Here is a 13,829-nt window from a genome sequence, read left to right on the forward strand (position 1 = left end):
TGAGACCAAGGTGTCTTTATTTAGACAGACAGTCAATGCTGAGACCAAGGTGTCTTTATTTAGACAGACAGTCAATGCTGAGACCAAGGTGTCTTTATTTAGACAGGGAGTCAATGCTGAGACCAAGGTGTCTTTATTTAGACAGACAGTCAGTGCTGAGACCAAGGTGTCTTTATTTAGACAGACAGTCAATGCTGAGACCAAGGTGTCTTTATTTAGACAGGGAGTCAATGCTGAGACCAAGGTGTCTTTATTTCGACAGGGAATCAATGCTGAGACCAAGGTGTCTTTATTTAGACAGACAGTCAATGCTGAGACCAAGGTGTCTTTATTTAGACAGACAGTCAATGCTGAGACCAAGGTGTCTTTATATAGACAGGGAGTCAATGCTGAGACCAAGGTGTCTTTATTTAGACAGGAGTCAATGCTGAGACCAAGGTGTCTTTATTTAGACAGACAGTCAATGCTGAGACCAAGGTGTCTTTATTTAGACAGAGAGTCAATGCTGAGACCAAGGTGTCTTTATTTAGACGGGGAGTCAATGCTGAGACCAAGGTGTCTTTATTTAGACAGGGAGTCAATGCTGAGACCAAGGTGTCTTTATTTAGACAGGGAGTCAATGCTGAGACCAAGGTGTCTTTATTTAGACAGGGAGTCAATGCTGAGACCAAGGTGTCTTTATTTAGACAGGGAGTCAATGCTGAGACCAAGGTGTCTTTATTTAGACAGACAGTCAATGCTGAGACCAAGGTGTCTTTATTTAGACAGACAGTCAATGCTGAGACCAAAGTGTCTTTATTTAGACAGACAGTCAATGCTGAGACCAAGGTGTCTTTATTTAGACAGACAGTCAATGCTGAGACCAAGGTGTCTTTATTTAGACAGACAGTCAATGCTGAGACCAAGGTGTCTTTATTTAGACAGACAGTCAATGCTGAGACCAAGGTGTCTTTATTTAGACAAACAGTCAATGCTGAGACCAAGGTGTCTTTATTTAGACAGACAGTCAATGCTGAGACCAAGGTGTCTTTATTTAGACAGGGAGTCAATGCTGAGACCAAGGTGTCTTTATTTAGACAGACAGTCAATGCTGAGACCAAGGTGTCTTTATTTAGACAGACAGTCAATGCTGAGACCAAGGTGTCTTTATTTAGACAGACAGTCAATGCTGAGACCAAGGTGTCTTTATTTAGACAGGGAGTCAATGCTGAGACCAAGGTGTCTTTATTTAGACAGGGAGTCAGTGCTGAGACCAAGGTGTCTTTATTTAGACAGACAGTCAATGCTGAGACCAAGGTGTCTTTATTTAGACAGGGAGTCAATGCTGAGACCAAGGTGTCTTTATTTAGACAGGGAGTCAATGCTGAGACCAAGGTGTCTTTATTTAGACAGGGAGTCAATGCTGAGACCAAGGTGTCTTTATTTAGACAGGGAGTCAATGCTGAGACCAAGGTGTCTTTATTTAGACAGTCAGTGCTGAGACCAAGGTGTCTTTATTTAGACAGGGAGTCAATGCTGAGACCAAGGTGTCTTTATTTAGACAGGGAGTCAATGCTGAGACCAAGGTGTCTTTATTTAGACAGTCAGTGCTGAGACCAAGGTGTCTTTATTTAGACAGGGAGTCAATGCTGAGACCAAGGTGTCTTTATTTAGACAGGAGTCAATGCTGAGACCAAGGTGTCTTTATTTAGACAGTCAGTGCTGAGACCAAGGTGTCTTTATTTAGACAGGGAGTCAATGCTGAGACCAAGGTGTCTTTATTTAGACAGGGAGTCAATGCTGAGACCAAGGTGTCTTTATTTAGACAGGGAGTCAATGCTGAGACCAAGGTGTCTTTATTTAGACAGGGAGTCAATGCTGAGACCAAGGTGTCTTTATTTAGACAGGGAGTCAATGCTGAGACCAAGGTGTCTTTATTTAGACATGAGTCAATGCTGAGACCAAGGTGTCTTTATTTAGACAGACAGTCAATGCTGAGACCAAGGTGTCTTTATTTAGACAGACAGTCAATGCTGAGACCAAGGTGTCTTTATTTAGACAGGGAGTCAATGCTGAGACCAAGGTGTCTTTATTTAGACAGGAGTCAATGCTGAGACCAAGGTGTCTTTATTTAGACAGGGAGTCAATGCTGAGACCAAGGTGTCTTTATTTAGACAGGGAGTCAATGCTGAGACCAAGGTGTCTTTATTTAGACAGGGAGTCAGTGCTGAGACCAAGGTGTCTTTATTTAGACAGGGAGTCAATGCTGAAACCAAGGTGTCTTTATTTAGACAGACAGTCAATGCTGAGACCAAGGTGTCTTTTTTTAGACAGGGAGTCAATGCTGAGACCAAGGTGTCTTTATTTAGACAGAGAGTCAATGCTGAGACCAAGGTGTCTTTATTTAGACAGGGAGTCAATGCTGAGACCAAGGTGTCTTTATTTAGACAGACAGTCAATGCTGAGACCAAGGTGTCTTTATTTAGACAGGGAGTCAATGCTGAGACCAAGGTGTCTTTATTTAGACAGACAGTCAATGCTGAGACCAAGGTGTCTTTATTTAGACAGACAGTCAATGCTGAGACCAAGGTGTCTTTATTTCGACAGGGAATCAATGCTGAGACCAAGGTGTCTTTATTTAGACAGACAGTCAATGCTGAGACCAAGGTGTCTTTATTTAGACAGACAGTCAATGCTGAGACCAAGGTGTCTTTATTTAGACAGGGAGTCAATGCTGAGACCAAGGTGTCTTTATTTAGACAGGGAGTCAATGCTGAGACCAAGGTGTCTTTATTTAGACAGGGAGTCAATGCTGAGACCAAGGTGTCTTTATTTAGACAGGGAGTCAATGCTGAGACCAAGGTGTCTTTATTTAGACAGACAGTCAATGCTGAGACCAAGGTGTCTTTATTTAGACAGACAGTCAATGCTGAGACCAAGGTGTCTTTATTTAGACAGACAGTCAATGCTGAGACCAAGGTGTCTTTATTTAGACAGACAGTCAATGCTGAGACCAAGGTGTCTTTATTTAGACAGACAGTCAATGCTGAGACCAAGGTGTCTTTATTTAGACAGTCAATGCTGAGACCAAGGTGTCTTTATTTAGACAGACAGTCAGTGCTGAGACCAAGGTCTCTGTTCCAGATTGATAAACACAATAAACTGCACATTATTTATACACACCAATACATGAAAACATTTGTTCCACCATGAAATATATTGAGGCAAAAATGACAGACAGTTGTCCAAAAATGAGCTCAGTATAACTGAATTTATTGATCGTTTCAATGTACTTCGATGTGATGTAATTATACAGGCCGATGCTGTACTGCAGGGATGTAATGAGGTCATTTGAAGCATCGTTTCTTCCATCGCGTGTTTGGAACAATTAAAGACATCGGCAACTTTGTATTCTGTCGTCAACTCCGTTCTGAAGTTACCTGGTGGGCACCGTCAGGCAGAGATAAACATCTTGATTTATGTTCAGTGAGATCTGAGTATACAGTGTAAAACATCTAACAACGCACTTAGCTGACATTTGTTTGTTTTTTAAACAAGCGTTTTCAAGTACGTTAATATAATGATGGTTTTGGGAAACAGCGAAGGAGATTTAATGATGCTCCTAACGAAGGTTTTAAATAGGAATTTATTAGTCTTACGATGCTTCTGAGAAATCAGTCTCTCTGGGTGTCATGTTATCTCACCCAGAGGATTATGGTTGTATCCTAAATGGCACCTCTCTCTCCCTCCCTGCTAGAGGCACCTCTCTCTCCCTCCCTGCTAGAGGCACCTCTCTCTCCCTCCCTGCTAGAGGCACCTCTCTCTCCCTCCCTGCTAGAGGCACGTCTCTCTCCCTCCCTGCTAGAGGCACCTCTCTCTCCCTCCCTGCTAGAGGCACCTCTCTCTCCCTCCCTGCTAGAGGCACCTCTCTCTCCCTCCCTGCTAGAGGCACCTCTCTCTCCCTCCCTGCTAGAGGCACGTCTCTCTCCCTCCCTGCTAGAGGCACCTCTCTCTCCCTCCCTGCTAGAGGCACCTCTCTCTCCCTCACTGCTAGAGGCACCTCTCTCTCCCTCCCTGCTAGAGGCACCTCTCTCTCCCTCCCTGCTAGAGGCACTCTCTCTCCCTCCCTGCTAGAGGCACCTCTCTCTCCCTCCCTGCTAGAGGCACCTCTCTCTCCCTCCCTGCTAGAGGCACCTCTCTCTCCCTCCCTGCTAGAGGCACCTCTCTCTCCCTCCCTGCTAGAGGCACCTCTCTCTCCCTCCCTGCTAGAGGCACGTCTCTCTCCCTCCCTGCTAGAGGCACGTCTCTCTCCCTCCCTGCTAGAGGCACCTCTCTCTCCCTCCCTGCTAGAGGCACCTCTCTCTCCCTCCCTGCTAGAGGCACCTCTCTCTCCCTCCCTGCTAGAGGCACGTCTCTCCCTCCCTGCTAGAGGCACGTCTCTCTCCCTCCCTGCTAGAGGCACCTCTCTCTCCCTCCCTGCTAGAGGCACCTCTCTCTCCCTCCCTGCTAGAGGCACGTCTCTCTCCCTCCCTGCTAGAGGCACCTCTCTCTCCCTCCCTGCTAGAGGCACCTCTCTCTCCCTCCCTGCTAGAGGCACCTCTCTCTCCCTCCCTGCTAGAGGCACGTCTCTCTCCCTCCCTGCTAGAGGCACGTCTCTCTCCCTCCCTGCTAGAGGCACCTCTCTCTCCCTCCCTGCTAGAGGCACCTCTCTCTCCCTCCCTGCTAGAGGCACGTCTGTCTCCCTCCCTGCTAGAGGCACCTCTCTCTCCCTCCCTGCTAGAGGCACGTCTCTCTCCCTCCCTGCTAGAGGCACCTCTCTCTCCCTCCCTGCTAGAGGCACGTCTCTCTCCCTCCCTGCTAGAGGCACGTCTCTCTCCCTCCTCTCACACTTCATCGGCTTCGATTAATAAAGTAGTTAAAAAAATACTACTTTTCTTTTTTTCTCACTCAGATCGGGTCTGGATCCAGCCATGTCTATATGGAACGGGTCTAGTTGTCCTCAGTCTCTATATTAAACAGAATAATTGATGCACTTCGGGTCCGGATGGGACAGCCCCAGGTCCAGTTTGGAACAGGTCCAACCTTTTGAACCCGTGAAGACCTCTAGTCTGAGGGGCTGTGATTGGCTAGATGCTTCTTCACTCTCTGGCATCACCATGGTAATGAGGGGCTCTGATTGGCTAGTTGCATCTTTGCTCTCTGGTGTCCCAATTTTGACGAGGGCGGGGCCTGGGCAACGCGGCTTTGGAAGAGGGTCAGTTGATCGAGCAGTGGGAGGGGCATGTCTCTGATGACCAATGGAAGGTCTTCATGGAGCAGAGGGTAGATGACCACAGAGAGGGCCGGACGCTCCACAGAGAACCTAGAGGAAGGAGAGGGCTTCATTATATAGAACTATCCTCATATAGAACTATCCTCATATAGAACTACCCTCATATAGAACTACCCTCATATTAGAACTACCCTCATATAGAACTACCCTCATATTAGAACTACCCTCATATTAGAACTGCCCTCATATTAGAACTGCCCTCATATTAGAACTACCCTCATATTAGAACTGCCCTCATATTAGAACTATAATCATTATATAGAACTATCCTCATATTAGAACTACCCTCATATAGAACTATCCTCATATTAGAACTATCCTCATATTAGAACTATCCTCATATTAGAACTATCCTCATATAGAACTGCCCTCATATTAGAACTGCCCTCATATTAGAACTATCCTCATATTAGAACTATAATCATTATATAGAACTATCCTCATATTAGAACTACCCTCATATAGAACTATCCTCATATTAGAACTATCCTCATATTAGAACTATCCTCATATTAGAACTATCCTCATATAGAACTGCCCTCATATTAGAACTATCCTCATATTAGAACTATCCTCATATTAGAACTATCCTCATATTAGAACTATCCTCATATAGAACTGCCCTCATATTAGAACTACCCTCATATTAGAACTGCCCTCATATTAGAACTGCCCTCATATTAGAACTACCCTCATATTAGAACTACCCTCATATTAGAACTACCCTCATATTAGAACTATAATCATTATATAGAACTATCCTCATATTAGAACTGCCCTCATATTAGAACTGCCCTCATATTAGAACTATCCTCATATTAGAACTATAATCATTATATAGAACTATCCTCATATTAGAACTATAATCATTATATAGAACTATCCTCATATTAGAACTATAATCATTATATAGAACTATCCTCATATTAGAACTATCCTCATATTAGAACTATCCTCATATTAGAACTATCCTCATATAGAACTGCCCTCATATTAGAACTACCCTCATATTAGAACTACCCTCATATTAGAACTATAATCATTATATAGAACTATCCTCATATTAGAACTATCCTCATATTAGAACTGCCCTCATATTAGAACTATAATCATTATATAGAACTATCCTCATATTAGAACTATAATCATTATATAGAACTATCCTCATATTAGAACTATCCTCATATTAGAACTACCCTCATATTAGAACTACCCTCATATTAGAACTACCCTCATATTAGAACTGCCCTCATATTAGAACTATCCTCATATTAGAACTATAATCATTATATAGAACTATCCTCATATTAGAACTACCCTCATATTAGAACTGCCCTCATATTAGAACTGCCCTCATATTAGAACTATAATCATTATATAGAACTATCCTCATATTAGAACTACCCTCATATTAGAACTACCCTCATATTAGAACTACCCTCATATTAGAACTACCCTCATATTAGAACTGCCCTCATATTAGAACTGCCCTCATATAGAACTACCCTCATATTAGAACTGCCCTCATATTAGAACTACCCTCATATAGAACTACCCTCATATAGAACTACCCTCATATTAGAACTGCCCTCATATTAGAACTACCCTCATATTAGAACTACCCTCATATTAGAACTGCCCTCATATTAGAACTATAATCATTATATAGAACTATCCTCATTATATAGAACTATCCTCATTATATAGAACTATCCTCATATTAGAACTATCCTCATATTAGAACTGCCCTCATATTAGAACTGCCCTCATATTAGAACTACCCTCATATAGAACTGCCCTCATATTAGAACTGCCCTCATATTAGAACTGCCCTCATATTAGAACTGCCCTCATATTAGAACTGCCCTCATATTAGAACTACCCTCATATTAGAACTGCCCTCATATTAGAACTGCCCTCATATTAGAACTGCCCTCATATTAGAACTGCCCTCATATTAGAACTGCCCTCATTATATAGAACTATAATCATTATATAGAACTATCCTCATATTAGAACTGCCCTCATATTAGAACTGCCCTCATATTAGAACTACCCTCATATTAGAACTGCCCTCATATAGAACTGCCCTCATATTAGAACTATCCTCATATTAGAACTGCCCTCATATTAGAACTGCCCTCATATTAGAACTACCCTCATATTAGAACTGCCCTCATATTAGAACTGCCCTCATATTAGAACTATCCTCATATTAGAACTGCCCTCATATTAGAACTATCCTCATATTAGAACTATCCTCATATTAGAACTACCCTCATATTAGAACTGCCCTCATATTAGAACTACCCTCATATAGAACTATCCTCATATTAGAACTACCCTCATATTAGAACTGCCCTCATATAGAACTATCCTCATATTAGAACTACCCTCATATTAGAACTGCCCTCATATTAGAACTACCCTCATATAGAACTATCCTCATATTAGAACTGCCCTCATATTAGAACTACCCTCATATTAGAACTGCCCTCATATTAGAACTGCCCTCATATAGAACTATCCTCATATTAGAACTACCCTCATATAGAACTATCCTCATATTAGAACTACCCTCATATAGAACTATCCTCATATTAGAACTGCCCTCATATAGAACTATCCTCATATTAGAACTGCCCTCATATAGAACTATCCTCATATTAGAACTACCCTCATATAGAACTGCCCTCATATTAGAACTACCCTCATATTAGAACTATCCTCATATTAGAACTGCCCTCATATTAGAACTACCCTCATATTAGAACTACCCTCATATTAGAACTGCCCTCATATAGAACTACCCTCATATTAGAACTGCCCTCATATTAGAACTGCCCTCATATAGAACTACCCTCATATAGAACTACCCTCATATTAGAACTGCCCTCATATTAGAACTGCCCTCATATAGAACTATCCTCATATTAGAACTACCCTCATATAGAACTATCCTCATATTAGAACTACCCTCATATAGAACTATCCTCATATTAGAACTGCCCTCATATAGAACTATCCTCATATTAGAACTGCCCTCATATAGAACTATCCTCATATTAGAACTACCCTCATATAGAACTGCCCTCATATTAGAACTACCCTCATATTAGAACTATCCTCATATTAGAACTGCCCTCATATTAGAACTACCCTCATATTAGAACTACCCTCATATTAGAACTGCCCTCATATAGAACTGCCCTCATATTAGAACTGCCCTCATATTAGAACTATCCTCATATTAGAACTGCCCTCATATTAGAACTACCCTCATATTAGAACTGCCCTCATATTAGAACTGCCCTCATATTAGAACTGCCCTCATATAGAACTATCCTCATATTAGAACTGCCCTCATATTAGAACTACCCTCATATTAGAACTGCCCTCATATTAGAACTACCCTCATATAGAACTACCCTCATATTAGAACTGCCCTCATATTAGAACTGCCCTCATATTAGAACTACCCTCATATTAGAACTACCCTCATATTAGAACTGCCCTCATATTAGAACTACCCTCATATAGAACTGCCCTCATATTAGAACTACCCTCATATTAGAACTACCCTCATATAGAACTACCCTCATATTAGAACTGCCCTCATATTAGAACTGCCCTCATATTAGAACTATAATCATTATATAGAACTATCCTCATATTAGAACTACCCTCATATTAGAACTACCCTCATATTAGAACTACCCTCATATTAGAACTACCCTCATATAGAACTACCCTCATATTAGAACTGCCCTCATATTAGAACTGCCCTCATATTAGAACTGCCCTCATTATATAGAACTATAATCATTATATAGAACTATAATCATTATATAGAACTATAATCATTATATAGAACTATAATCATTATATAGAACTATCCTCATATTAGAACTGCCCTCATATTAGAACTGCCCTCATATAGAACTATAATCATTATATAGAACTATAATCATTATATAGAACTATAATCATTATATAGAACTATAATCATTATATAGAACTATCCTCATTATATAGAACTATCCTCATTATATAGAACTATCCTCATTATATAGAACTATCCTGATTATATAGAAATATCCTGATTATATAGAAATATCCTCACATAGAACTATCCTCACATAGAACTATCCTCACATAGAACTATCAGTATATAGAACTATCAGTATATAGGACTATCCTCATATAGAACTATCCTCATATAGAACTATCCTCATATAGAACTATCATTAAAAAGAACTATCATCACATAGAACTACCCTCACATAGAACTACCCTCACATAGAACTACCCTCACATAGAACTACCCTCACATAGAACTACCCTCACATAGAACTACCCTCACATAGAACTACCCTCACATAGAACTATCCTCACATAGAACTATCCTCACATAGAACTATCAGTATATACACCTATCCTCATATAGAACTATCTTCATATAGAAATATCAGTATATAGAACTATCCTCATATAGAACTATCATTAAAAATAACTATCATCATATAGAGCTATCCTCATATAGAGCTATCCTCATATAGAACTATCCTCACATAGAACTATCAGTATATACACCTATCCTCATATAGAACTATCATTAAAAATAACTATCCTCATATAGAGCTATCCTCATATAGAGCTATCCTCATATAGAGCTATCAGTATATAGAGCTATCAGTATATAGAGCTATCCTCACATAGAGCTATCCTCATATAGAGCTATCCTCATATAGAGCTATCCTCATATAGAGCTATCCTCACATAGAACTATCAGTATATACACCTATCCTCATATAGAACTATCATTAAAAATAACTATCCTCATATAGAGCTATCCTCATATAGAGCTATCCTCATATAGAGCTATCCTCATATAGAGCTATCCTCACATAGAACTATCAGTATATACACCTATCCTCATATAGAACTATCATTAAAAATAACTATCCTCATATAGAGCTATCCTCATATAGAGCTATCCTCATATAGAGCTATCAGTATATAGAGCTATCAGTATATAGAGCTATCCTCACATAGAGCTACCCTCACATAGAGCTACCCTCACATAGAGCTAACCTCACATAGAGCTATCCTCACATAGAGCTATCCTCACATAGAGCTATCCTCACATAGAGCTATCCTCATATAGAGCTATCCTCATATAGAGCTATAAGTATATAGAACTATCCTCATATAGAGCTATCCTCATATAGAGCTATCAGTATATAGAACTACCATTATATAGAGCTATCCTCATATAGAGCTACCAGTATATAGAGCTACCATTATATAGAGCTATCCTCATATAGAGCTATCCTCATATAGAGCTATCCTCATATAGAGCTATCAGTCTATAGAACTACCATTATATAGAGCTATCCTCATATAGAGCTATCCTCATATAGAGCTACCAGTATATAGAGCTACCAGTATATAGAGCTATCCTCATATAGAGCTATCCTCATATAGAGCTATCAGTATATAGAACTACCATTATATAGAGCTATCCTCATATAGAGCTATCAGTATATAGAGCTATCCTCACATAGAGCTATCCTCACATAGAGCTATCCTCACATAGAGCTATCCTCACATAGAGCTATCAGTATATAGAACTACCATTATATAGAGCTATCCTCATATAGAGCTATCCTCACATAGAGCTATCCTCATATAGAGCTATCAGTATATAGAACTACCATTATATAGAGCTATCCTCATATAGAACTATCCTTATATAGAACTATCCTCATATAGAGCTATCATTACATAGAACTATCATTATATAGAGCTATCCTCATATAGAGCTATCCTCATATAGAGCTATCAGTATATAGAGCTATCCTCATATAGAGCTATCATTACATAGAACTATCATTGTAACTATCAGTATATAAAACTATCAGTATATAGAACTATCATTATATAGAACTATCATTATATAGAACTATCAGTATATAGAACTATCATTATATAGAACTATCATTATATAGAACTATCATTATATAGAACTATCAGTATATACAGACAGAGAGACAGACTCCCCACCGGTCAGACAGAGAGACAGACTCCCCACCGGTCAGACAGAGAGACAGACTCCCCACCGGTCAGACAGAGAGACAGACTCCCCACCGGTCAGACAGAGAGACAGACTCCCCACCGGTCAGTCAGACAGAGAGACAGACTCCCCACCGGTCAGACAGAGAGACAGACTCCCCACCGGTCAGACAGAGAGACAGACTCACCACCGGTCAGACAGAGAGACAGACTCCCCACCGGTCAGACAGAGAGACAGACTCCCCACCGGTCAGACAGAGAGACAGACTCCCCACCGGTCAGACAGAGAGACAGACTCCCCACCGGTCAGACAGAGAGACAGACTCCCCACCGGTCAGTCAGAGAGACAGACTCACCACCGGTCAGACAGAGAGACAGACTCCCCACCGGTCAGACAGAGAGACAGACTCCCCACCGGTCAGACAGAGAGACAGACTCCCCACCGGTCAGACAGAGAGACAGACTCCCCACCGGTCAAACAGAGAGACAGACTCCCCACCGGTCAGACAGAGAGACAGACTCACCACCGGTCAGACAGAGAGACAGACTCCCCACCGGTCAGACAGAGAGACAGACTCCCCACCGGTCAGACAGAGAGACAGACTCCCCACCGGTCAGACAGAGAGACAGACTCACCACCGGTCAGACAGAGAGACAGACTCCCCACCGGTCAGACAGAGAGACAGACTCCCCACCGGTCAGACAGAGAGACAGACTCCCCACCGGTCAGACAGAGAGACAGACTCCCCACCGGTCAGACAGAGAGACAGACTCCCCACCGGTCAGTCAGACAGAGAGACAGACTCCCCACCGGTCAGACAGAGAGACAGACTCCCCACCGGTCAGACAGAGAGACAGACTCCCCACCGGTCAGACAGAGAGACAGACTCCCCACCGGTCAGACAGAGAGACAGACTCCCCACCGGTCAGACAGAGAGACTCCCCACCGGTCAGACAGAGAGACAGACTCCCCACCGGTCAGACAGAGAGACAGACTCCCCACCGGTCAGACAGACAGACAGACTCCCCACCGGTCAGACAGAGAGACAGACTCCCCACCGGTCAGACAGAGAGACAGACTCCCCACCGGTCAGACAGAGAGACAGACTCCCCACCGGTCAGACAGTGAGACAGACTCCCCACCGGTCAGACAGACAGAGAGACAGACAGAGAGACAGACTCACCAGTCAGTCAGACAGAGAGACAGACTCCCCACCGGTCAGACAGAGAGACAGACTCCCCACCGGTCAGACAGAGAGACAGACTCCCCACCGGTCAGACAGAGAGACAGACTCCCCACCAGTCAGACAGAGAGACAGACTCCCCACCGGTCAGACAGAGAGACAGACTCCCCACCGGTCAGACAGTGACAGACTCCCCACCGGTCAGACAGAGAGACAGACTCCCCACCGGTCAGTCAGACAGAGAGACAGACTCACCACCGGTCAGACAGAGAGACAGACTCCCCACCGGTCAGTCAGACAGAGAGACAGACTCCCCACCGGTCAGTCAGACAGAGAGACAGACTCCCCACCGGCCAGACAGAGAGACAGACTCCCCACCGGTCAGACAGAGAGACAGACTCCCCACCGGTCAGACAGAGAGACAGACTCCCCACCGGTCAGACAGAGAGACAGACTCCCCACCGGTCAGACAGAGAGACAGACTCCCCACCGGTCAGACAGAGAGACAGACTCCCCACCGGTCAGACAGAGAGACAGACTCCCCACCGGCCAGACAGAGAGACAGACTCCCCACCGGTCAGACAGAGTGACAGACTCCCCACCGGTCAGACAGAGAGACAGACTCCCCACCGGTCAGACAGAGAGACAGACTCCCCACCGGTCAGTCAGAGAGACAGACTCCCCACCGGTCAGACAGAGAGACAGACTCCCCACCGGTCAGACAGAGAGACAGACTCACCAGTCAGTCAGAGAGACAGACTCCCCACCGGTCAGTCAGAGAGACAGACTCCCCACCGGTCAGACAGAGAGACAGACTCCCCACCGGTCAGACAGAGAGACAGACTCCCCACCGGTCAGACAGAGAGACAGACTCCCCACCGGTCAGACAGAGAGACAGACTCCCCACCGGTCAGACAGAGAGACAGACTCACCACCGGTCAGACAGAGAGACAGACTCCCCACCGGTCAGACAGAGAGACAGACAGAGACTCACCAGTCAGACAGAGACTCCCCACCGGTCAGACAGAGAGACAGACTCACCACCGGTCAGACAGAGAGACAGACTCCCCACCGGTCAGACAGAGAGACAGACTCCCCACCGGTCAGACAGAGAGACAGACTCCCCACCGGTCAGACAGAGAGACAGACTCCCCACCGGTCAGACAGAGAGACAGACTCCCCACCGGTCAGACAGAGAGACAGACTCCCCACCGGTCAGACAGAGAGACAGACTCACCACCGGTCAGACAGAGAGACAG

General features: G+C 43.5%; 1 protein-coding gene across 1 annotated transcript in view; it reads right to left on the bottom strand.

The window, feature by feature from the left end:
* Positions 1-4,713: 4,713 nt before the first annotated feature.
* Positions 4,714-13,829, bottom strand: part of LOC135530841 (F-box/LRR-repeat protein 18-like) — a 29,566-nt gene continuing 20,450 nt past the window's right edge. Inside the window, 1 exon segment of the mRNA XM_064959019.1 lies at positions 4,714-5,341. Coding sequence (XP_064815091.1) covers positions 5,131-5,341 — 211 coding nt within the window. The 3' untranslated portion in view covers positions 4,714-5,130.

This window comes from Oncorhynchus masou, chromosome 5 (assembly GCF_036934945.1).
Source record: "Oncorhynchus masou masou isolate Uvic2021 chromosome 5, UVic_Omas_1.1, whole genome shotgun sequence".
In the NCBI taxonomy this organism is placed as follows: domain Eukaryota; kingdom Metazoa; phylum Chordata; class Actinopteri; order Salmoniformes; family Salmonidae; genus Oncorhynchus; species Oncorhynchus masou.